General features: G+C 35.9%; 2 protein-coding genes across 5 annotated transcripts in view; both read right to left on the bottom strand.

Moving 5' to 3' along the window:
• The window catches only part of LOC129303448 (protein TIC236, chloroplastic-like), a 54,892-nt gene extending 39,112 nt beyond the window's left edge, over window positions 1-15,780 (bottom strand). For 2 of the 4 annotated variants that reach the window (XM_054942771.1, XM_054942770.1), the window contains exons 1-3: window positions 13,219-15,779; window positions 12,561-12,759; window positions 12,402-12,461 (exon numbers count right to left, since the gene is read on the bottom strand). In XM_054942771.1, coding sequence (XP_054798746.1) covers window positions 12,402-12,461; window positions 12,561-12,759; window positions 13,219-15,119 — 2,160 coding nt within the window. In that variant the 5' untranslated portion in view covers window positions 15,120-15,779. Of the gene's footprint in view, window positions 1-12,401; window positions 12,462-12,560; window positions 12,760-13,218 lie in introns of all 4 variants that reach the window. The other 2 variants (XM_054942768.1, XM_054942769.1) reach the window with 2 other exon arrangements.
• A 1,483-nt stretch (window positions 15,781-17,263) lies between these two features.
• On the bottom strand, window positions 17,264-20,186 carry LOC129297916 (uncharacterized). Its single transcript, XM_054936263.1, has 3 exons — window positions 19,360-20,186; window positions 18,146-18,401; window positions 17,264-17,860 (listed from the first exon to the last, which is right to left on the bottom strand). Exons 1-3 carry the CDS (start codon window positions 19,672-19,674, stop codon window positions 17,472-17,474), a joined length of 960 nt encoding a protein of 319 aa, XP_054792238.1. The 5' UTR covers window positions 19,675-20,186; the 3' UTR covers window positions 17,264-17,471.
• Window positions 20,187-25,454: the final 5,268 nt, after the last annotated feature.

Below are 25,454 nucleotides of genomic sequence, written 5' to 3'. Positions count from 1 at the left end.
TTTGGGGATGGCTTGACAACACAACATAAGATCCTTGTCCTTAATGTGCGTATTAAGAGAAAAAATCAAAAGCGCTAACAAGTATTAGACCCCAAGATTCGGTGGTGGCAATTAAAGGGTGAAAAGCAAGAAATTTTTAAAAGGAATCTTTTGGATGAAGGAATTTTGAAGTCTCAAGTAAATGCTAGCATTTTATGGAAGGATATGGCTAAGAAAGTGAGAAAGGTTGCCAAAGAAATTTTAGGAAAATCAAAAGGTTCTGGACCAAGGGATAAGAAGTCTTAGTGGCGAAATCAAAACGTAAAGGAGAGAGTCAAATATAAAAAAGAGTGCTTTAAAGCCATATACATTTATGAATAATGTTGAATATTGGGAAAAGTATCATATGGCTACGAAGGAAACCAAGAAAGCAATAAGTGAAGCATGTTCTAAAGCAATTGAAGAGTTTTACAAGGGTCTTGAGACAAAGAATAGAGAATGAAAAATTTACAAGATTGCAAAAAGTAGAAAAAGAAAATCAAAAAATTTAGAATAAGTAAGGCGTATAAAGGATGGTGAAGGAAAAATTTTGGTTACAAATAGTGATATTAAAGACAAATAGGAGGCATACTTTTACAAGCATCTCAATGATAGAGGTTACTTGTTTAGTAACTTGAAGGATTTAGTAACTCGAAAAGGAAAATAAATTTGATATTTTATCAAAGGATTCAAATTAACAAGGTTAAGGAAGCTCTTAAGAAAATAAAAAAATGGTAAAGCCATTAGACATGAAAGTATTTTGTGGAAATATATTATATTTAATGTAAATATCTGGTAGTTATCATAGGATCAGATATATTAGGAAAATCATTTATTTTATTCTCTCTATCCCTTATTCCTTGGCCTTATATCTCGGCTGGCATCATGGTGCGTTTTTGTATATATGTATGCGACACACCTACTAAATAAAATAATTCAGTTTTGCTTAGTAAATCTTCATGGTATCAGAGCACGAAGAAGAACGAGCAACTGAATCATCAGAGACAGACATGGACTCGAACTTTCAGCCTGAGACTCACCGAAATACAGAGTCGACTAGCTTGGAGGGTTCGTCCGGTGCGAGCTCGCGTCTAGTCGCACACCTCGTGACTAGCCAAGAGGGCTGCCTCATCTCTCTCGTCTCAAACAAGCTCACCGGCATCAACTACCAAGAATGGGCTTAGACGGTGCGACTCGCGGTAGAGGGTCATGGCAAATGGGGGTATGTTTCCGGCGAAACCCAATGTCCAGAGGCAATGAATGTCAAGGCTCCCAAGCTTTGGTAGACCGAAAACTCCATCGTATGCTCATGGCTGGTTAACTCGATGGCACCAACTATGAAGAAGAGTTTTTTATTTCTCCCAACAGCTCGAGAAATATGGGACGCTGTGAAGGAGGTATACTCGGATGGGGAGAACGCTTCTCAAGTGTTTGAGATTAAATCCAAGCTATGGCTTGTAAAGTAACGTAATCGTGACCCAAGTGAATATTACCTTGAAAAAACTACTTTATGGCAAGAACTTGATCTGATTACTACTGAGGAATGGACCAGTTCTAAGGATGCTGCTCGGTTCCGAAAATGACTTAAGAAAGAACGACTATATGAGCTGCTAGTTGGACTTAATTCAGACTTGGATGACATTCGTGGCAGGATTCTGAGTCTAGAACCTTTGCCTTCTGTCCATGAAGCTTTTGCAATGATCCGAAGGGAGTACTCATGAAGGAAGGTAATGTTGAAAGATGAACCCATTCCTCAAACTGGTAATTTCGAATCCTCTGCTCTTGCTGCCAAATCTAATGATCCTAGAAGCACTAAAGGTTGTCCCACGTGTGAACATTGTAAGAAAGTGGGCCACACAAAGGATAAATGCTGGGATCTCCATGGTAAGCCACCCGACTGGAAGCCAAGAAAGGGAAAAAGCCGGGGATATGTGGCTGAAAGCTCTATGGGAGATGATAATTCACAGCCCTCAAAATAATCAACTAAGTAAGATTATTGAAATGCTATTGACCCTACAAACTAATAGTAAGCAGCCTGTTGCTACTGTGGTACAAAGAGGTAATTTTTCTAAAGCCTTGGCTACTATTACACTGGAGACTGCTGGATAGTAGACTCAGGCGCGTCGGATCATATGACTGACAATATTAAATTATTTACGACCTATGTACCTTGCCAAAAGAACTTTACAGTTAAGATTGCCAATGCATCGGAGTCGGTTATCTCTGGTATAGGAAGTATACAACTCTCACCTATTCTAACCTTACATCACGTTCTTCATGTGCCTAATTTAAAGTGTAGCTTACTCTCAGTAAGTAAATTGGCAAGGAATGAGAAATGTCATGTTAATTTCTTTGCTACTTATTGTCTTTTTCAGGATTATTGACGGGGATGGCGATTGGCAGTGCTAAGGAATTTGATGGTCTTTACTACCTGGATGGAAATAAAGTCAGCAATGTTAGGTCATGCAATATAGTGTCTCTCCCTAAGACTAGTGAGTTGGAGCTGTGGCACAAACGTCTTGGTCATCCTAATTTCAATTATATGTCAAAAATGTTTCCTTCAATTTGCAATAAAAGTGATTATTCTCAGCTCTATTGTGATTCCTGTGAAAAAGCAAAATATCATCGTGTTTTCTTTCCTAATCAGCCATACGTTGCATCCAAACCTTTACTATCATTCATAGTGATCTATGGGGGCCCTCTCGGGTCCTTAATAGGACTCACTCAAAGTAGTTCATCAATTTTATTGATGACCATTCTCGCGTTACCTGGGTGTTCCTTCTAAAAGACAAATCTGATGTTTTTCAGGTATTCATTGATTTCTATCATATGGTCAAAAATCAATTTCACATGTCTATTCAAACGCATCACACTGATAATGGCACAGAATATTTCAACAAACATCTCTCTACTTTTTTACTTTCCAATGGAATTGTTCATAAAAATACCTATCCTTACAACCCTTAGCAGAATGGAATTGCTGAAAGGAAAAATAGACACATCCTTGAAACAGCCCGTGCACTTCTCTTTAGTAGCCATGTTCCTAAATATCACTAGGATGATGCTATCCTAACTGCAACTTTCCTTATTAATCGCCTTCCCAACCGCACCTTGTCATATAAAACTCCCATTGAAGTTCTACACCAAACTTACAATCTACCCTACTTGAAAAATACTTTACCCTTACGAGTATTTGAATGTACTACCTATGTTCATCTCCATCGCACAAACAAACTTGACCCCAAAGCTGTCCGATGTGTTTTTCTTGGTTACTCTGCCACTAAAAAAGGGTACAAGTGCTTTGATCCTACCACGAAACGTATCTTTACTACCTGTGATGTCACCTTTCACGAAACAGAATCCTTCTACTCACAATCTCCAATCCAGGGGGAGAATTGGAATGAATTGCAGATTGGCAAGTGTGAGAACACGAGTGAAATACCTGAAACACCCAACCCTATAGCTATACCTTATCATTTGTCTCTTGAACTCACTGATCCTAATTTGGACCTAGGAATTGAAAACACCAATACCACCACTTAGGCTAGAAGTGATATGCCAAATCCTAGTCTAAAAGAGACGTCCACGACAGGGGGAGACACCAGATTTGCACAAACCTATGCACAGAAAAACAAGACAGATAAACAGACTCATATTTCAAGCACTGACCAAGAGTCAGAACCAAATGTAGGTCCAAGAGAAGATAATGGAGGAAGTTTGGAAGAATCAAGTGGTAAGGATGATATTGACCTACCAATAGCTATGAGAAAGAAGCCAAGAGCCTGCACTAGGCATCCTATCGAGAGGTTTGTGTCTTATCAAGCATTATCTGCTAAATTTTCTGGATTTACTGCCCATTTGGATAGTATTACAGTACCAAAGAATATTGAAGAGGCCATGGCCGTACCTGAATGGAGACAAGCTGTAATGGAGGAAATGGAGTCATTGACAAACAACAATACTTGGGACGTGGTAGAATTACCTCCAGGAAAGAAAGCAGTTGGATGTAAGTGGGTCTTCACACCTAAATATAATGCTGATGGTAGTCTAAACAAACACAAAGGGAGACTCGTCGCTCAAGGGTTCTCCCAAGTGTATGGCATAGACTACACAGAGACATTCGCACCAGTAGCCAAACTCAATACTGTTAGAATAATTCTATCACTAGCAACCAACCTTGATTGGCCATTACATCAATTAGATGTAAACAACGCCTTCCTAAATGGTAAGTTGAAAGAGGAAGTGTATATGAAGTTACCGCCAGAGTTCCCAGGAAATAAACCGAATCAAGTGTGCAAATTGAAGAAGTCCTTATATGGACTAAAGCAGTCTCCGAGAGCATGGTTTGAGAGAGACACACAGGTACTAAAAGTGGCAAGGTTCAAACAAGGTCAAAGCAATCACATGATGTTCTTCAAACACCGAGGCACTAAAATTACTGTTTTGTTGGTTTATGTGGATGATATGGTCCTTACAGGCGATGATGCTGAGGAGATTGAAAATCTTCAAAGGGCACTAGCTCAAGAGTTTCAGATAAAAGATCTTGGAGAAATGAAGTATTTTCTGGGTATGGAAATGGCAAGATCCACGAAGGGAATATCTATTTCTCAAAGAAAATATGTGCTAGATCTCTTAAACGAGACTAGCATGCTTAGGTGTAGACCTAGCGATACACCCATCCAAGTTGACAAGATAAGCAATGAAGAGGATCTTGGCAAGTCTGTTGATATGGGCAGGTATTAGCGTATGGTGCAAAAATTAATCTATTTGTCACACACTAGGCCAGACATCGCCCTTGCAGTTAGCATGGTGAGTCAACATTCACATGACCCCAAGCAGAAACACTTGAATGAGGTCTACAGGATTCTCAGGCATTTGAAAGGTACTCCTGGAAAGGGTTTATGGTTTAAGAAATCTGAGACGCGCGGTGTGGAACTCTACACAAATGCAAATTGGGCAGGTGATCAAGAGGATAGAAAATCTACATCTGGATACTGCACCTTTGTTTGGGGAAACTTGGTTACTTGGAGAAGCAAGAAGCAAAGTGTAGTGGCCTGTAGTAGTGCAGAGGCAGAATTTCGAACTATTGCTTTAGGAATTTGTGAAGGTATATGGATAAAAAAGGTGATTGAGGAACTAAAACAGAATGTTAACCTACCTATCACTCTATATTCAGACAGTATGGCAGCAATCAGCATCTCACACAACCCAGTCCAACATGATAGAACCAAGCATGTTGAGATAGATAGACATTTTATCAGAAAGAAAATTGATACTGGCATAATCCAGATGAGACACATACCAACAAGGGAGCAAACAACAGATGTTCTCACCAAAGGCTTGAGTAGAGATAAGTTTGACTATTTTATCAGCAAGTTGGACGTGATTAACATCTATGGTCCAACTTGAGGAGGAATGTGGAAATATATTATATTTAATGTAAATATCTAGTAGTTGTTATAGGATCAGATATATTAGGAAAATCGTTTATTTTATTCTCTCTATCCCTTATTCCTTGGCCTCATATCTCGGCTAGCATCATGGTGCATTTCTGTTTATATGTATGCGACACACCCACTAATAAAATAATTCAGTTTTGCTCAGTAAATCTTCATATTTCTATTGAAGTATGAAAATGTTTAGGTAATTAGGGGGTGTTGTGGCTAACAAAGCTATTTAAAGAGATCTTACGATAAAGAAAATGACTAATGAATGGAGGAGAAGCACCTTAGTTCCTGTTAAAAGAGATATCCAAAACTATACGAACTACAGGGAGATTAAGTTCATGAGTCATACAATGAAATTATGCAAAAGAGTAATTTAACAAAGATTAAGGTTGAAGATGATATTTTTGAAAATCAATTTGTCGGATAAGGCTACCATAGAAGCAATTTATCTACTAAAGAAATTGGTGACGAAGCATCAAAGCAAAGGTAGAGACTTACATATAATTTTTATTAATTTAGAAAAACCTTATAATTATGTACCAAAAGAAGTACTTTAGAAAGCCTCGGAAAAGAAAGGAAGTCGGTTGCTTATACTAGAACTATTTAAGATATGTATGAGTGGGCAACAATTAGTATAAAAACATATAGTAGTAAGATGAAGGACTTTCCTATAAGGATTGGCCTACATCAAGAATCATCTTTAAGCCCTTACCTATTTAACCTAGTTCTGGATATTTTGATAGAGCATATTCAAAAGGAAAACCCCAATTGCATGCTTTTTGCAGATGATATAATTCTCATTGCTAAGTCAAGAGAAGAGATTAAATCCAAATATGAGTGATGGAGGAGGACCTTAGAGTCAAAGAGTTGCCACTTGAGTAAAAGTAAGATGGAATATACACATTGTATTTTTTATAAGAGGTCAATCAGTATTAATTTAGAAGTAAGATTGGGAGATTATACCACATGTATAAAAATTTAAATATTTAGAAAAATTATTCAAAATGATGGTGAAACCGATAGGGATGTTTCATACAGGATACAAACGGGGTAATTTAAATAGAGAAAGGCTACAAGAGTTATTTGTAATCAGAAAGTACCTTATAAATTTAAAAGAAAATTTCATCAAACTACTGTAAGACCAGTCATGTTATATGGTTGAAAGTTGGACTTTAAAGTGTCAATAAGTGCATAAAGTTGGCGTAGCAAAGAAAATGTTGAGATGAATGTGTGGACATACATGAAAAAATGAAATCCAAAATAAACATATATGAGAAAAAGTAGGCGTAGCATCGATCGAGAGAAAGATAATAGAAAATCATTTAAGATGGTTTAAACATGTATAAAGAAAGTCGTGGGAGGCATCAATGAGGAGAGTAATACGGATAATCTTGAGCCTTGTAAAAAAAAGGGCAAAAGAAGACTAAAGAGAATACTCATAGAAGTTATTGAATGAGATTTCTTAATTAATAATATTCTTAAATGCTTGGTTGATCATATAACCAACCCCGCTAGTAAGATAAGACTTTTTGTTATTGTTGTTGTTGTATTCATCAAAGTTATCAGGTCAGTTCTCTAACTCTAAATCATAATGAATTATGGTCCTAATTCAAGCAATTTTTTTATTTGTTTCTCTACTATTAATAGTTAGAGCAAGTGGGAATTTGTCATCTTCACTTTTTGACTATAACGTTCAACAACAATTCCACATTTTATTGTCACGTTGTCAAAGAAGTATCCTCATTCCAGTCATTATGAAATTAATTTTTTTGACAATTACATGCCACTGTTTGCCTGCCGATGCCCTTATCTTCACGTCTATTCCTCTTTTATCACATCCTCTCTTAACCTCATTATTTTGCATTGTTAGAAATTATTTTCTTAAGATACCAGAATTTTATAAAGAAAAGAGAGAGAAATTAAACACTATAATCCTCAAGCCAAATGCTACAAAAAGCTTAACTATCAAAAATCATCATTAAAACTATTCACTGGCCATTACCTACTAGCTTAAGCTTTTAGATTGAAATAATCCTAGACATGTGGCAATATTGGATGAAAAATTACATTTTTCATTTACTTGATTCATTCATATAGAGCATGGGTACATTTATACAGGCAAGGACATAATATACAATAAATGCAATACAACCAATGTCATGAATATGATAAAACTGATTCTGATTTTCATATCAGATGCAATCAAACTCAGATTCTCTACACTCCCCCTCAAGTTGATAGATATTGATCATATCCAACTTGCTTATCCATTCATCGAAGTTCTCCATTGGAAGGTCATTAGTGAGGACATCAGCAACTTGCTTCTTTGATGGAACATATATTAGGCACACTATTCCACTTTCAATCGTTTCTTTAACGAAGTGTCTATCTACTTCAATTTTTTTTTTTCAATCATGTTAAAATAGATTATGAGATATGCTTATTGCTGCCTTGCTATCAAAATAGAGCTTAATAGGCAATTCAACACCAATCTTCAGTTCTTTGAGAAGTATTTGCAACCACAAGCCCTCATATATATGTGCACTACAAATCTAAACCTAGCTTCTGTTGCACTCCTAGACACTATATTTTGTTTCTTGCTGCTCCATGATACTAGGTTGCCCCAAACAAAGGTACAATACCCAGATGTAGATCTTCTATCTTCTGAGGCAGCAGCCCAATCAACATTAGTGAAAATTTCTACCTTTGGTTGTTCACCTCTTTTGAAGAATAAGCCCTTTCTTGGGGTTCCTTTCAAGTATCTTAAAATTCTATACACAATCATAAGCGAATTTCCTTCGATAAGTGCATATGCTAGCTTACAAAACTCACAACAAAGGCAATATCAAGTATTGTATGTGATAGATACATCAACTTCCCTACCAAACTTTGATATCTCTCCTTGTCAACCAGTTAGCCTTCTTCTTCCTCCCCTTCATCTTCTTCCTCCTCAACCTTGCCATCTTCTTTCCTTTTCTTCTTCTTTTTAACTACTATAGGAGTATCAATTGACTTGCAACCAAGCATTCCAATTTCTGTCAAGAGATCAAGGACATATTTCCTTTGTGAGATGCCTATTTCTTTCTTCAACCTAGCTACTTCCATACTCAAGAAATAATGCATTTGGCCCAAATCTTTTACTTCAAATTCAAAAGCTAGGACTTTCTTCGGTCTCTATTTCCTCAAAGTCATCACCAGTTATGACTATATCATCTACATAAACAATAAGTATAGCCCTTTTTCCTTCCCTGTGTCTAACAAAGAGTGTATGATCAGATTAGCCCTGCTGATAGTACTCCTTTTTCAGTACCTTTAAGAATCTATCAAACCATGCTTTGGCAAATTGCTTCAACCCATAAAGAGATTTCCTTAACTTGCAAACCTTGTTTTTTCCTTGTTTTTCAAACCCAAGATGAATTGATCATGTAAACTTCAGCTAAGTCACCATTAAGAAAAACATTCTTAACATCCAGTTGATGAAGTGGCCAAACGAGATTTGCAAATAAAGATAATAATGCTCTGACTGTATTAAGCTTTACAATTGGAGCAAATGTCTCAATGTAGTCTATGCCATAGGTTTGAGTGAATTCTTTTGCAATAAGACGAGCTTTGTATTTCTCCAAGGAACTACCAGCATTATACTTTGGTGTAAAAACCCATTTGCAAGTGCTGTTCCTTTCCAGAGCTTTCATCTCTTCCACGATAGCCTTTCTCTATTCCGGTATTTCAAATGCGTCACAGATACTGTTAAAAATTTTTATCCTGTCAATATTAGTGGTGAAAGCATAGAGTCTTAGAGAAAGAGCCTTATAAGATACAAACATCTCTATCGGATGATGAGCACATGAGCGAGGTTGTTTCCTTTGAGCAATAGGAAGACTTGGATCAGTAGATTCATTTCTTTGTCTAGGACCATCTAACTTAATGGATGGATTAACATCTGGGATTTTAGGAATTTCCTCAGGTTCTGGGCCTCTTGGTGTCTCAGATTTGAGAGCTATCTCTGGTTCTGACTCTCTTGATGCTTTAGCTATGAATTGTTTGCCATTTTCCAATTTGTTTTTTTGAGTGTAAACAGACAACTCTCCCTTTTCCGGTTCTTCTGCATCTCCCCTTGTTTTCCTATATTCCTCAATTTCTGGCATAAGAAAAAGGGCTAGTGATGGTAGGGTAAGAAGTGGTTCAAGAGAATAGGGCTCAAGTGGTTCAAGCAATGTAGATGAGTTGGAAACATAATCTTCGTTGGATCTCTCACTTTTCCAAGTCTGAAATTCACCTATGATCTCCCCTTAAATTGAGGACTAGGGATAGAATTGAGTATTCTTAAAAAAGAGAGAGAAGAAGTAACATCAAGACTAACGAAGAGATATTTAGAGATAGGGTCATAACATTTAAAGCCCTTTTAGGTTGGTGAGTAGCCCAAAAAAATACACTTAAGTACATGAGGTTCAAGTTTAAGACTTCAGTGAATAGAAGAGGTACAACCAAAGACATAAAGTGGAAGATTGGTCTCAATATAGAAAGTAGGGTATACCTTGTGTAGTTTGTTTAGGGTAGATTCATAAGATAATACACAACTTGGCATTATGTTGATGAGATAAGTGGCAATGAGAATAGCATCCCCCCAAAAATATTTTGGAACATTACAAGTAAACATGAGGGCTCTTGCCACCTGTAAAATATATGTTTCTTTTTCCTCTTGGCTATCCCATTTTGTTAGGGGACATGCACCCAAGTACTTTGGTGGACGATGCCACTTTCTTGAAGAAACATGCTTCTAGATTGGTTTAAGTGTTCAGTGCCATTGTTGGTATGCAAAATTTGAATGCTGGATTGGAATCGATTCTTGATCATAGCATAGAAGGTAAGAAACACAGATGAAACTTCAGACTTGTTCGTTAACAAATAAACCCAACAAAGAGGAGTATGGTCATCTATGAAAGTAACGAACCACTTATTATTGGTGCAATTGGCAACATGGGATGGTCCCCACACATCACTATGTATAGTTGTGAAAGGTTTGGTGGGTGTATACTGAGCTCTAGGAAAGATGTTCGATAGTGTTTGGTGAGTTCACACACCTTAAACTAGATTCCACAAATAATCCGGTTTGGTTATAAATTCGGGAACAACCGTTAGAGGTAATGGAAATTAGGGTAACCCATCCTTTTATACCATAACATAAATTCAGTATTGTTTGAGGAAGATGCAAAGTTACCTACAATAAGTGAGTGTTGACTACTCACTCGAGTGATTTCAAAGTAGTATGACCCCTCATACACCAGAGCACTACCAATTGTCATACCAATTAATAAATCTTGAAACACATAATGTGACTAGAAAAATTTAGCAAAATAATTTGACTGAGTGGTCAATTGACTTATCGAAAGAAAATTAGAGTCAAGTTTGGGGACATGAAAGATAGATTCTAGGACTATAGAATCTAAGATACGTATACTCCCTTTTCATGCAACCAGGGCCAAGGAACTATCTACAATCTTCACTTTAACATTCTCAGCACAAGGAGTGAAAGTGGTAAACAACTGATGACAACTAATCATATGGTCAAATGTGCTTGAATCAACAATCCAGATCACGACTCTAGGTTCAAGTCTAGTCTCTTGCATCTCAATAGATAGGAGTACCCACATTATAACTCCTAAGAATGCAAAAAATTCCTCAAAACAGAGAGGAATAAAAAACCACAACCCCACACATAAAGAGCTGCAACACAGAATGAGGGCCTTATGACAATGCAAGGTCGGAGAAAAATTCCCTAGACTAAGGGAACTTCGAGATCAAGTTGGAAAAGTCACACCAACAACAGAGGAAGGCGTCAATGGTCGCCCAGGCATCTCACACTCGGCCACACACCACTAGGCAACCTCTGGTGCAGAATCTTCAGGCAGCACATGTAAGCTCCATGCCTTCATTTTTTGGGCTTTGGCCGATCAAACCTTAGTGCTCCTCCTTAGGCATGTGGTGAGATCTAAAAAGCTCTCTACCATCATGAGCATCAACGGCCAGAGACACTCTACAACAATCATCGTGTGAAACCACACCAAAAGATTGGACGCACAAACCCTAGGTGCATAAAACCTGAAGCTCTGATTTCATGTGGAAATATTGGAGGAAAAATTGCATTTTTCATTTACTTGATTTATTCGCATAGAGCAGGGGTACATTTATACAGTCAGGGACATAATATACAATGAATGCAATACAATCAATGTCATAAATATGGTAAAACTGATTCTGATTTTCATATCAGATGCAATCAACCTCAGATTTTCTGCAGGACATGGTGTCAAAGCCTGCACTATCTAGCTGTCAAGAATTTGATTCGTGCCAGTTCACAAGGCATTATAGAGTTGTGCCTTGTCCACACATTACACTGTAAGACTTCTGCATGATGTCAAAGATTATATTCATCGAATTTTACTTTATAATTTGATTTGTATATTGAAGTCATTCTTGACACACGTAAATAATATGCCAGGGCTCGTTTATTTGTGACCAGGGAAAAGCAACTAGCCACAAGTATCCTTGTGGAAAATCTACTTTATTATTGCATTTGATATGAAATATCAGAACTTTTCTGATATGAAACATCAGATCTGATATGAAATATCAAGACTTTATTGCATCAATTTTATTACATTTATTGTACGACATTTAATGTTCATCATCATTCCTAGTGTATAAATACACCCCTACTCTGTAAAAATCAAAATATGAATGAGAATACAGTTTTCAGTCCTCAAATCTGTCATTTACCCTCAATCCTACTAGCCAGTCCACACAAAAAGTGAATTCTGCATCAGTTATTAAACTGCCAAACTTCATTTTGTAGCAGCTATTTGGTCAAGAAATTTTTTTCAAAAGTACAACTCGATGCTATTTTACTGAACTTTGAAAGTAAAATTAGATAAGTACCTCACCGCTGGCCCTCCCCTTAGACCATGTGATTGGAATTTCCAGAATCCTTTCAAATAGCTGCCAATAAATCAAGCCAGGCACATTGATAAAAGCAATCCATATACTTAAATCACAAAGCAGAAACAGGTTCAAGTTTCATATTACTCTAAACCTTACCGAGACAAATAGATTATCAATTTTTACATTAGCATGCCATTTCTGTTCAGAAGTGTCCACAAAGATATTAGCAGACAACCAGCCACCATCTTCAGACATAATATCTGATCTCCATGTTTTACAATTACCATCAAGTTCAGCATGCACCCGGCTATAGCAGTTTTGGAACTTCACATGCCCATTGACATTTTCTATCTCCCTGAAAGTACAAAACAGAAGACATTTGAATTGAGGCAGACCAGCACTTTACTATATGAACTTTTCTTTTAAGTGTAAAGTATCCTTTTATTAAGTGAGCCACTACAGCTGCAACTAATAATATACCCTATAGTCTACAAAATCATACTTGGAAAACCATATCTACACCTATTATCTTACATTATTAAGTAGATCATATACTTTATAAGAAACTTTGAAAAATATACATGTTTGTTCCAATTAGGGCTCAGTGGCAGTTAAAAAACAGCAAGAGAATCTACTGCAAAAACATGATTGGCCTAAGATAAGAATGTTCCTGATGTGGTAAAGCCTACCTTTTAAGTGAAATATTTTGCAATTAAATTAACAGTAACTGCAGTCTGCAGCTATAGTTGTCATTTTTATAATAAAAAAGTTTAAAAAAAGAAAACTACTACATTTAATAAAAATTGGCCATCACCTAGCTTCCCCGTCACCATATGCAAGTAGCATCACTGTAGCATCTCTGATATGAACAGACTCAAGTGTAACTGGAAAAAACTTTGCGTCTTCAGAATGAAGAAAATCAGCCACACCAACATGCTCAGAAACGCTATCTTCAACTTGGAGACCCATGTAAGATTTGAATTTTTTAATAGAACCAGAAAGAAAGCAAAATAAGGTTGAGCCGAATTTTATAAAAAAGAGATCAATTGGAAATTGAAGATATGTTTCCAGATGAGGTCTAGGGTTCAAAAAGACTGAATCTGCCGGTGACAAATTTCTCTGGCCCTTGGACTTATTATCATCAATTTGACTATCAGCAACAAGGGGTCCCAACTTCTCTTTGGCTATGTAACTATCAGTATTTGCAGGTTCTGCAACATCCCCATGAGATTGTAAATTTTCACACTTACTAACTCCTGTCTGCAACATTGGATCCTGAAAACATTTTGAAGAATCTGAATGCACGTTAACACTTGCATTTAGAGGAGTCTTAACGCCATGATCTCTGACCTCTGTCACTCTTTTTCCACCATCATTTCTTGTTTCATTATCACCAATAACATATTTTGCATTATTGTCAACATTGCTCTTCACCAAAAAGGTATCCTGGTTCACAAAATCAAAACTATCAGATGGCAATATAGCCTCCCCATGCTCGTCATGCAATTGACCTTGAAAATAAGTATGAGCAGCTAGCGAACTATGCCCAAGAATTTTTACTTTCGTAGCAACAGCAGAGGCAGTGCTGCCACTCCCATTAACCTTACTCTTAAACTTGGGCTTTCTACGTCTTTTTATTCCCCTAGGCCAAACTTGAAGCCCTGAACCTGGAAATTTCACGCCAAATGATTTTTCCAAGTCAGCATGTTTCATGTCATAATCAATTCCTGAGTTCATGCAATGATGGCCATGCTTCCCCTCATTCAGGCAATAAAAGGATTCGGACTTAATTGATTCTGCTGATTGAGCAGCAATGTCCTCCAAAGCATCACCCTCGGATAGGGTAGCAGTCCTCTCAGAAACTACGTAACCCATCTCTGCAGCTTTTCTAGCTGCTTCATCCCTTTCTTTTGCCCAGCAAGCAGCTGCTTCCTCTCTCGCAAGCCTCCTAATTTTTGTACGATGATCAATCCCTTCCTCAGTTGAGAAGTGCCTCTTCATGCCACCTTCAGATGATGGAATTCCTAACCAAGTATAGTCCTTCTTTTGCACTACTAGGACACATGGGCGTGACAAAACTGCATCAATCACCAGCTCTCCCCTCCTTAGACTTGCAAAAGGATGAAGACGAAGCTTAACTGTGGGAGCCTCACCGCAAGAAAATTCTTCCTTTTGTGGCCCAAATGAACATGACTCCAATGTCATGCTGAATGGTGAGATTCTTCTAACCTTGCCAAACTCAAGCTTACGCTGAAAGTGTTCACTAAGTGCAGAGCAAACAGAAGGCAACAGCCTAGTTTCAATGAAACCCTTAGATTTACTCTGCCCATACCATGCCAATAGACACATCCCAAAGATAATTGCTGTATAAACAGAGGCTCTAATTAAAAGCAGCCCTTCATTCCACAAAGGGGTTAAATAGCTCTCCAGAGCCTTGCCTGGAGGAAATGGCTTCTTGAAGCATTTCCACCTCGACTGATTTTTTGAGACAAGGTTTCTCCTCAGTGACACCACATTTCCCCGACTAAAATGAGAGAACCTAAAAACTTGGTTCACCAAGTGTCTTTGTTTTGCAGATACAATGCATCTGGAAATATCCCTTTTCGGCAACAAAAATTTGTTTAAATTTAAAAGCTCCGAATTACTGCCGATGAGTTCCAAAGAGCCGTGAAGAGAAATCCCCAGAAAGAAGCTGTGAGTTTTCACGTTCATCATCTTCTCTTACATCCACCAAACTGTTTGTGGGTCATTTGTAAGGGACCAAGAAGCTGTTCTTCCCAGTCTTTTAATAGTTTAGAAGACCCCAGAGCATCCTAAACATTCAGAGCCTCTGGAAGCAACAACATGGATCGATTCAACCCATGCTCTTATATAAAATAAACAAATTTTAAAAATTCCTTACATTGAATGTAAACTGTCATGCGCGAATAGGAACAACGCGCTCGAGCCTGATGGACTGACCCCGAAGATACAAATGAAGTAGAGTGTGAGATTCTGTTTGTTGAGTTTCTCTCTTTGGGTGTCGGACTGTGATTCGGAGTCTCGACAAAAAGGAAGCAAAGTTCGGCTAGTTTCTTGCATTGTTTATTTGGCTCTAAAAAGGAAGAATAAAGTGGAAGCATATTTGATTACTTGGGTTACCGGAAATGCTTAAGTAGAACCTTCAAAATGACGATAATGAAGTTTCCTGCTGTCACGGCGGGTTGCCTGGATTCTAGCAACAACCTCTCCGTGGCAATTCGCGTTAGGCTTGCCCAGGATCTGTGCGCTCTTTACTAAACGCTCCGTTAGGTTTCACACGAAGCTACAGACGAGGGAGACTTTTTTGGGGGAAAAAGTCAAAAACTCTTCATGGCCTGTAGCTACTTGCCGACTTTTCTGAAGATCCACGACAATGACAGTTGGCTTTAGGCGCGCCCAAAAACTGCGCGCTTCTAAATGGACCGTTGCTGCTAACTGGTTAATTCCCTTCCGTTAAAAAATATAAAATATATTTAATTAAATTTTATTTTTTTAATAAAATAATTATTTATTTTTAAATTAATTTTATATTTTTATATTTATCTTTTTAAATATCTTACACTAAATATAAAATCATTTATTAATAATCATATTTTAAAAAATAATAATTATATTTTAAAAAATTAAAAATACCTTACATTTTTTTAAACATTCAACTCTTTAAAATTAAAAATATGACTTTTGTTAATTTCATTATGAAGTGACGGTCGAGTCTTGATGATTTTAAAATTTGAAAATATTGATTAAAAACCAATGTTATTTATTATTATCATTAAAATGCCCCCTACTCACTTGTAAAAATTTTAGTTGAAATTTATTCCAGTTGAGCTTTCATAATTTCCAACATGTATATAAAGTTTTTTGATAAAGCTTCCACCTTTTAATAATCAATAATTAATACAAAAAACATTTAATTTAAGACACTTCCAAATGAGTTTCCACAATTTTCAACATGTATGTATAAAGTTTTTCAGGTGAACCCGTGGCTTTTTAAAAGCTAAGGATCAATGTGGCAAAGATTTTTAACTGAAAACAATTTCAACTACTGGCAAAAAAAAAGGAGAACATTTTCAACTTGATTTCCACGACTACCAATACGTATAAAAATTCTGTCAATTGAACATTCTTCCTTTAAAAGCTAAGAATCATCAATATGACAAAATGCCTAATTAAAAACGCTTTCATCTAAAACTTCCACAAGTTTCAAATCATGAAATTAACAATTGGAAATGTTTTTTTTTTTTTTTGGGAATCTGGGCAGTTTTATATTTCGGAGCTTTTGACGGTCATTATCTTGATAAAAAAAAGTTCATAACTTTGACCGCGCCACGTGTGAATTACAACCTCCGCACTTTATTATTATTTGGGATTCAGAATATGAAGTGCCATACCTTCATATCCTACACTCTCTTAGAAAGTGATCCCGTCCCCTCGAAGCTTTGGCTACTGTTATCCATGCTTTGGGGTGCACATCACGGGGGCTATTTTTTGCAGGAACCTTTTAACCTTCTCTGCCACCAGCCACTTCCATATCACGCTCCACACACGCTCTGTTCGTTGGTCCCACGTCTTCCTTCTTCGTCAAGCCACTTGAATGCCGACTTCACTAACGCAGCATCGTTCTTCCTCTCCTCCATCCTCTTCACAAGGCCTGGCGAAGGATGCTCACTAAATAAAGAAACAATGGCTCAACAACAGCCTTGGCTACGTACGTGCATCGCACGGCTCTTCCAATCAAACACTACATCGACACGGTTTAAAAGATTGGGATAATTTACGAGGTTTACAGTACAACCCCTCTTAGTTAGAACCTAGAATGAAGTGATCAGTCACAAGGATGAACGAACTAAAAGTACAACTACATTTTTTGCGGCAAGGCATGTCCGTAACAGTAGAGCAACTGTAAAAAAAAAACAGAGGAATACTTCTCAGGTCCGTGGCAATACGAACGCAAGTCAAATAGAGCGTAGGGAGCCCATTGTTTATTCGGCCTCATCGTATGAACAACAATACACATTCTTGTATCAATGTAACAAACAGGGTTCTTTACCGCAGTGGTTGCTGATTATAATGGTTCTTCTCTTTTTTCTTAGCGGCAGCAAGCTTTGCGCTTCGTGCAGCAGCCTCTTGGGCGGCAGCCCTTGCGGCAGCATCCATTTCTTTGTTAGATTTCTTCTTCTTTGTAGAAGCAACTTTCTTGAGACGCTCTTTCACATCAACAGTGGACTTATCATCCCCAGCATTTTCAGTGCCCGCAGCATCATCAGGACCGTTATTTGTATCTGCCCCATTGAGATGATCCTGAGGTTCTTTCACCTCCTTGGAAGCTTTGTCCTTCTTTTTCTTTTTCTTGGCGCTTTTAGACTCTGCAGTGTTATTTTCCTTCTTCTCTCCATCTCCGACAGCCTCAGCATCTTCATTACTTTGTGAGGCACCTGCAAATGCAATATGACACATGTTGCTTGAGCCGAATTCTATTGTTTGCTTCTTTGACATTCATAGAACTTTTCTCCATGCTGGATGAGAAGTTTCAAAAGAAACACAATTTCTGGCTGAATTGAAACCCTAATAGGTTTCAAAAAATATAGAATAAGAAGGGGGATGCTTTGACCAAAAATGTTTTTGGCAGATGGAAGAAGCACAAATAAAAAAAGCATACCATAAATCTTTATAAAACATTCCCTAAGCTAAAAATTATGCCATAATTTTTTCAAGGTTACCTTGTGGCTCATTTTGACCGCTGCCTTCTTTTTGTGTGACTCCAAAATCAGCCAGAAGAGCCTCGAGCTCTGCAAGTTCCTTTTTCTTCCTTTCTTTTTTGGAAAGTTGCCGTTCTGCCTCCTTTGGTGCCACAGAAACTTGACTAGGCTTCCTAACCTCAGGTTCAGGGTTCAAGGACTGTTCTGGTTCATGATCATGCTCTTCCTCCACATCATCATCCCCTTCACCTAAAATATCTTCCTCACTCTCACTATCCTGCAATCATTCAAACAATTAGAGTATATCCCTTTTAAGCTTATTTTTGTTATCCGAGGGATCATTCTTTTACCCATACACATAAACATGGCAAATCAATAGCTGCTCGAAAATAAAATTTCTACTTTGTCCAATGATAAAGCACAGTTTAATTGTAAAATGACAGCAGCTCCAAAGAAACACAAGCATCGTAAAGCTTCAGGATTCATATGAGAAGGAAGACAAACTCAATCTCACTTCTTTCCCATGCCACATAATGGAAATAAATCCATTGTGTTATAGACCAGTACCAACTCCCTAGCAGGATTCAGTGCCTAACTCCAGGTATACAATACATGAAGTCAAAAGATAAATAAATTTGATTCGCATGGAATCAATTTCCATACTTAATGCTCAAAATCGCTTAAATTTCCCAAGCAACTCCCACTTCATTACATTTGTATTTAAGCTCCCACTGCATGCAGAGCTCTAAAGCCATAAAAAGGGATTGATCCAAGACTATGTCTCCCCCAAATATGAAAGCATGACATCCCTTGCCTGCTTCGTCCAAAGAAAACAAATTTCCATCAAAAGATGTTCTATAGATTCCCCCGTGTTCATAATTCCTTGATCCATCTTCCTTGACAAGCAAAAATGTAATAAAACAACTCAATCTACTTCTACTCTTGCTCTCGCCGTTTATTGCCAAACATGGGCTTCGTTGGCTGTAACAACTACACACTTGGATAGCGTATAATATCTCCAAAGCATTTAAAAAAGAGACGTGGGACAAACAATGACAACCTAAGGAATGAATCATATTTTGATAGAAAGTATCAATTACCGGCAATTTAAAGGTTTATTAAACTAAACAGGAACCGCATCAGTAACGTTACTCAATCACAACTTTTGTAACAAAGAGCATCACATTTTAACTACGATGACACCATGAACGGTAATAAAAACAATTAAATCCAACCTCGAAAACGCTTGGTTTCTCCTCACTCTGCTGTGGCTCAGAAACGCCCCAGACAGGCTGAAGCGGGGCAGTGGTGGAATAGTAGTCGTCGTCATCGTCGTCCACGTCAGCCCAAGATTTCGCATTCAGTGGAGCGGGAGCCCAGAACACCTGAGGTTCAGGTTCCTTAGATTGAACCTGAGATTTAGACGACCCTTTGCTCTTGTGCTCCTTATCGGATTTCTTCTTCTTTTTTAGAGTATCAAGTGCAGCAAAGACATTTGTGTTTTTTATCATCAACGAACCTTCGTCTCTCCTGCTTCCACCTCCTACCATTTGTCTCTATAGCCAGATCAACTACAAGCACACTGATGAAATATTGTCCGAAATAGCAAGAGATACGTATAATTCTTGAAACTAGGAGGTCCAAAATTCAAACTTGTCGCGGCTACCTCGAGAGTAGTCGTTTCAAATAGGAAAAAAATTCCTGAAAGCAACGTATTTTGTTGAAATAAGATCAAGCAACCAAATCGGAAATGCTAATACGCTATGAAAATCTGAAAAGCTTCGCTTGCACCAACAAAAATGCCGGTTTTTTTAATTAAGGGCTCTTATAGATCTGATATTCAGCGAGGGCGGCAATAATCCCGATAGAAACTGATTCGGATTAGGGCTACGGCTAACAAATTCAGAGGGATACACAGAACAAGTCGGAGATGAGAGATAGGGTTCAACTGTCTCTTAGAAAGGTGGCTACTGAAGAGGACGAGGGAGCCACGGGCAACGGAGAAACGGTGCAAATCCTTCCGGTTTCTGAGAACTAGGGTTAAATTGACGATAATGGAGAGCACAACACGGAAGAAAGGTTATATGGAAGAGGTCAGGGATTTTTGTCAAAAAAAAAAATGGAAAGCTAAAAATAACCCTGTGAATGTAAATTTTCTTTCTTTAATTCTTAACATAACATCTATCAAACCTTTTTCAATGATCTAACTAAACTGAATTTAACGCAATTTATTCAGTTAAACACTTTGAAAAACTAACATCCATATGGTAATTTAGGCTCTTCAGTTAAAAATAATAATTTGAATCAAATTTAATGAACAAATTCAAATAAGTCTAAAAAATTTTAAATTAAATTTGAAAATTTATAAATTCTTTTTTTTGTCTGAGCTTATTTAAGGTTGCTCAAATAAACCTAAAAAAATTTAAGGTAGAACCAAAACCTAAATGAGATTAAATCAAATATCTAAATTTATTTTTTATTAACAATAAAGTAATATAGAAATTACAAATATTAATTTTTTTGAAATGAAAATTAAAATTAGGTAAAGATAAAAAATAACATAATATAATATTTAATAATTTGGATATTTGAACCAACCTGAATAAGCCTAAACGCTCAAGAGATTAAGGTCAAACTCTGCTATATGAACTTTTTTATACGATAAGATATTTTAAATTCAACTCATCTGAATTATTGACTCCATCTTTTTCCATGTTAGTCAATTCAAATATAAAGTTTTTCTAATGAGTTTAAACAATAAGTTAAATTTAAATATAATTAGATATATTCAGACTCTCCAACCTTAAAACTTTTATATTTCATGTTAATTCAATTCAAATATAAAGTTTTTCTAGTGAGTTTAAACAATAAGTTAAATTTAGGTATAACTAGATATATTTTCTTCTCAGTATATATATATATATATATATTGTCCATGCTTCATATGTCCCACGAAGTCTGCAGAATAAGTCAATCAATCACGATTCATAAAAATTTTTTATGTGATTTAGTAAGAACATGACCTATATTTCAAAATTATTAATTATGTTAAATTCTGATTATGTTAAATTCTGAAAAATATATATATAGGTCATGTTCTTACTAAATCACATAAAAAATTTTGAAAAACTATATTTTAAATTTAAAAAAAAAAGTATAACGACTGCACAAGATTATAAAATATTTATGCAACCCTTCAAAAAAGGATATAGAACTTTGCTGGGTAGGTGGAAGATTAATCTCTTATATTCATCAATATTATCAACCGATATAAAATATAAAAGCTACAACTTGTTTTGATTTCACCAAAGTCAAATACATGAAATCCACTCTAATTACTCTCAAGTTGCATTCAACCTGTCTCATGCAAGGGGGGATTTCCCGCCATTTTTCTAGGTAATAGAATGAAATCTTAGCCTCAAAAAACAAAAATAGAATCTAAGACCACTAAAAACTAAAATTAGCCCCCACCATCATAAATGATGTAAAATATTATAATTTTAAAAACATTAATCTATTGCATATTACGACAATAATTTTTTTTTAATTTGTTAAACAGCATCTTCGACTTATACTATTTTCTTATTTATTTAATATTAGTTACTTATATATTATTTTAGAATGATTATATCATTCATTTAAAGCATGCAAATGTAATTATATAACAACTTTATACATTCTAATGTACAAGAGAATATACAAAAGAAATATGTCTCTCTTTTAATGAATGACAAAAGCCATAGTTAAAGAATTTTAATGGTGAGAAAATAAAGTAGAACAGTTTAAATTTTAACAGGCTTTTATTTTATTTATAAAAAATGTTAAATATTTAAGAAAATAAATTTTATATATTATTGATGTGAATTTGGTTTGTATGATGCCATATTGTCGAATTGATTACTTTTATCTCACATGCATCAAATCATTATTGTATAAAAGTTTGTATAATGGAAAAAACATGGAAAAAAAAAAGAAAGAAAGGAAGGGACAGGAGAGAGTTACCCAAATAACTCAGTATAATGAATGGGAGACATTAATGCTGCGTTTGGTGCAATGGAATTGGGACTAGATAAGTGAAAAGTGAAAGTAAAATTTAAAATTTAAATTGCTTGTTATATCTAAACCCACTATCATCAATTTTGATGGAATTATATCCCTTGCCTATATCCATAAAATTGAGATGATTTTTCAAGAATTGAAAATTTTTGGACAATAATATTCCAAGTTATGAATTTTATTGATAACACTACCTCTTCTGTAAATTAAAGCAAACCCTATCATACATGTTAGTTTGAGAAAAGTAGAGGGAGAAAGGAGAGATTTTAGATTGATTTAAAAATATAGGCAAATAGAATTATAACATTCTAATAGAGAGAAAATGAAAGAGAGAAAAAAAAAACTCAATTAAAAATTTCAACCATATTTCTCTATTTTTTAACATCAAACTCATCAAAATATAAATAATATAATATGCATATTAAAAAAATATTAGTAACAACTTGCAATTCAAAATTTCTTATCCCTTTCAAATTAAAAATATAATAAACAACTTATTTTATTTTGTAATTTGTTTATTCCAATACATGTTAAAATTATAAATAATACCTTATTGTATTCTGTAATCTTTCACCTCGCTCAATTTATAACTTAGTCTAAATAATAATGTAAAAAAATATTTAGTAATTTACTATTCATGAAAATTAAAAAATTTAACAATATATTATAGCTCATAATTTATTACCTCATGCGTAATGCATTGTTATAAGACTTTAAAAAATTTAAAATAAAAAGATAAATTAAAAATCTAAGAATTTCATAAAATTGAAAAAAATAAAAATATTAAGTGCAAAAGATGTGCAAATATTTTAACAATATTTTTTTAACAACATATTATAACTTAAAATTTACCAACCCATATATAATGTTTAGTTATAAGTCATTTAAAGAATGTAAAATAAAAAAATAAATTAAAAAATCTAAGAATTTTATAAAATTCAGAAAAATAAAAATATTAAAAACACTTTTTTATGTTGTTAATTTTTTAATAAATATGTGTTAATAATTTATTATTAAAAATATTTTTAAAAACAATTTAAAAGAATAAAAATATTAAATGTTGCTTTTTACTGTATATCTCAGTCAATGAATTTTTTTTCACTGTACATGTACGGTAAAGCAATTATCAGCATGAGAGACACGGGCGCACTGCATGAGCTCAGCAAGTATGAGGGGAAAAGGGGGGGCAATATTGGTAATTCACTGTTCATAGTTAGATTCAAAATTTATATAAATATAGACTAGAAAACTAGGCCTTATAGACGTTAATGACATCCTTCATCTTAGTCTTTCATTTCGTAGAATCTCTCAACAATTGTTAAAGCATTAGGAGGCAAAAAATTTTAAAAAGAGTACTGAACGTCTATACAATTTGGTTGAACAATTTTGCTTAGAAACTACTAAAAAAGAAGTAATTTTATCCTGCAATTATTAGACCGTTCGTTTGATATATTTTTTATTTAAAAAAAAAAACATCATCCCTACACTTTATTTATATTTTATTATAAATTTTTACACGTTTTTTTAATATTTTGAATCCTTATAATTTTTTTAATATTTTATGTTTATCTAAAATCTCTATATTTTTTTATTTAAAAATTTATAACATTAAAAAATAAAAATATGAGAATTTAAAATATTAAAAAAATAAAAAAATTATAATAAAATATAAATAAAGTGAAGGATCAAAATATGTTTTCTCTTCCTTAACACGTGGCTGCCACCCGGCATTTAAGAAAAAACAAAATGACTCACCTCTTTCCCTCCCCTTACGGCCTGCGCATCCTCTCCTCGCGCAGTCACTCAGCTCTTGGCTCTAAGCACTGCAGTGAGCTCTCGTCCGTTGTCCCTGGCCACCCACTAGCTCGTCGTCCGTTGTCCCAGACCTTCTTCTTCTCGGCCGAGCTTCTTCGCAGCCTCTGTTTGTTGCTTCCTCCCCAACGCACAGGGGAAGTGAGGACCAAACAAACGTGAGGTTTCTAGCTCCATCATAATGCTCGACGGGTTCCAGATCTGGGTCCATTTGCTCGACTGTTTACAAATTTGGTCCCCAACCTCGACGGTGTTCCAAATCTGGTCATCAAGACCCAAATCCCCAATCACCCTCTTTATCCTACTTTACTCTCTGCCTGCGCAGAGTGCCAAAAGGTTCATAATTGCTGACTAATTCACACCCTTGTTCGACGAATTTGGTGATTGTTCCTGTTTCGGTGGATAAGCGCAACGTTGGTTTTATCGGAACTGGTAAGATGGCAGAAAGTATAGCCAGAGGCGCCGTCCAATATGGCGTCTTACCCCTTCTCGAATTTGAACTACTCGCTCCAATCCTGCTCGTCGTGCCGCCTCCGAGTCCTTTGACGTTAATGTTGTCTTCTTCAATCTAGACGAGTTGCTATGGGGTGATTGGGAAACCCAAGACGCGATGGAGTTTGTTAAAGAAAAGGCTAATTGGGGTGTACCTGTCTTGTTCTTCCGATTTCGGGATCTCTTGTTACCGCTCTAACTTGCAGCCTCCCGATGTGTTTCTTTTTGTAGTTTTGTTGCCATGATCGTAAAGGTCGTTGACATGGGTCTCTTGATGCTACTGGTGGAGGAAATGGAGACAGTGTAGCAGAAATTGACTTTCATGGTGAGGACTTGGGAGTGGGGAGATTACAAAACAAAACCTGGGGGCCTTAGCAGTTGGTGCTTACAGTAATGAACTAATGATGATGGACTCCACCTGGAGATTTTTTTTTTTTTTTTCCGGGAATGGTAACGCCACCATTCATGCCAAAAGGTACATTGCACTTATCCACCGAAAAAGAGGAACAATCACCAAAATATTGTTGCTATGAGAATGTGTTCAAGAATGGATTTCTGAGATTGTTTTGTTTTCGGATTTTCCTCCTTCTTCCAGATGTACACATCCCTTGTGGATCCATGTGGCAACTTTTTGGATTTGTTTTTTCAATTTTTTTAAAAAATGTTAGGTGGTAGTGACCTGACAAAATTAAAAAAAAGTTGAAGTAATAGTCACTGTTTTGAAAACCGGACCGGACCGGCCGGTCGGACCGTCGACTGGTTTGATTTCCGGTCTAGTTCAAAAGAAAAAAACGTTTTAAGAGTTGATGTTTCGAACCGGCGATCGGATTGGGAACCAGAATCAAGCCGGGAACCGGATCCGGTTTTCAAAAACCGGAGTGTTCAAATTTTTTTTATTTTTTATCAAATTTTTTTAAAAAAATGACTAATTTTTTTAATCATTTGATATTATATTGTACCATATAGCTTT

This window comes from Prosopis cineraria, unplaced genomic scaffold (assembly GCF_029017545.1).
Source record: "Prosopis cineraria cultivar Desert tree isolate PC_DT_omini unplaced genomic scaffold, ASM2901754v1 PC2, whole genome shotgun sequence".
NCBI lineage: Eukaryota > Viridiplantae > Streptophyta > Magnoliopsida > Fabales > Fabaceae > Prosopis > Prosopis cineraria.
The sequence above is the reverse complement of the archived record's forward strand: the minus strand, read 5'-3'. Positions and strand labels throughout refer to the sequence as shown.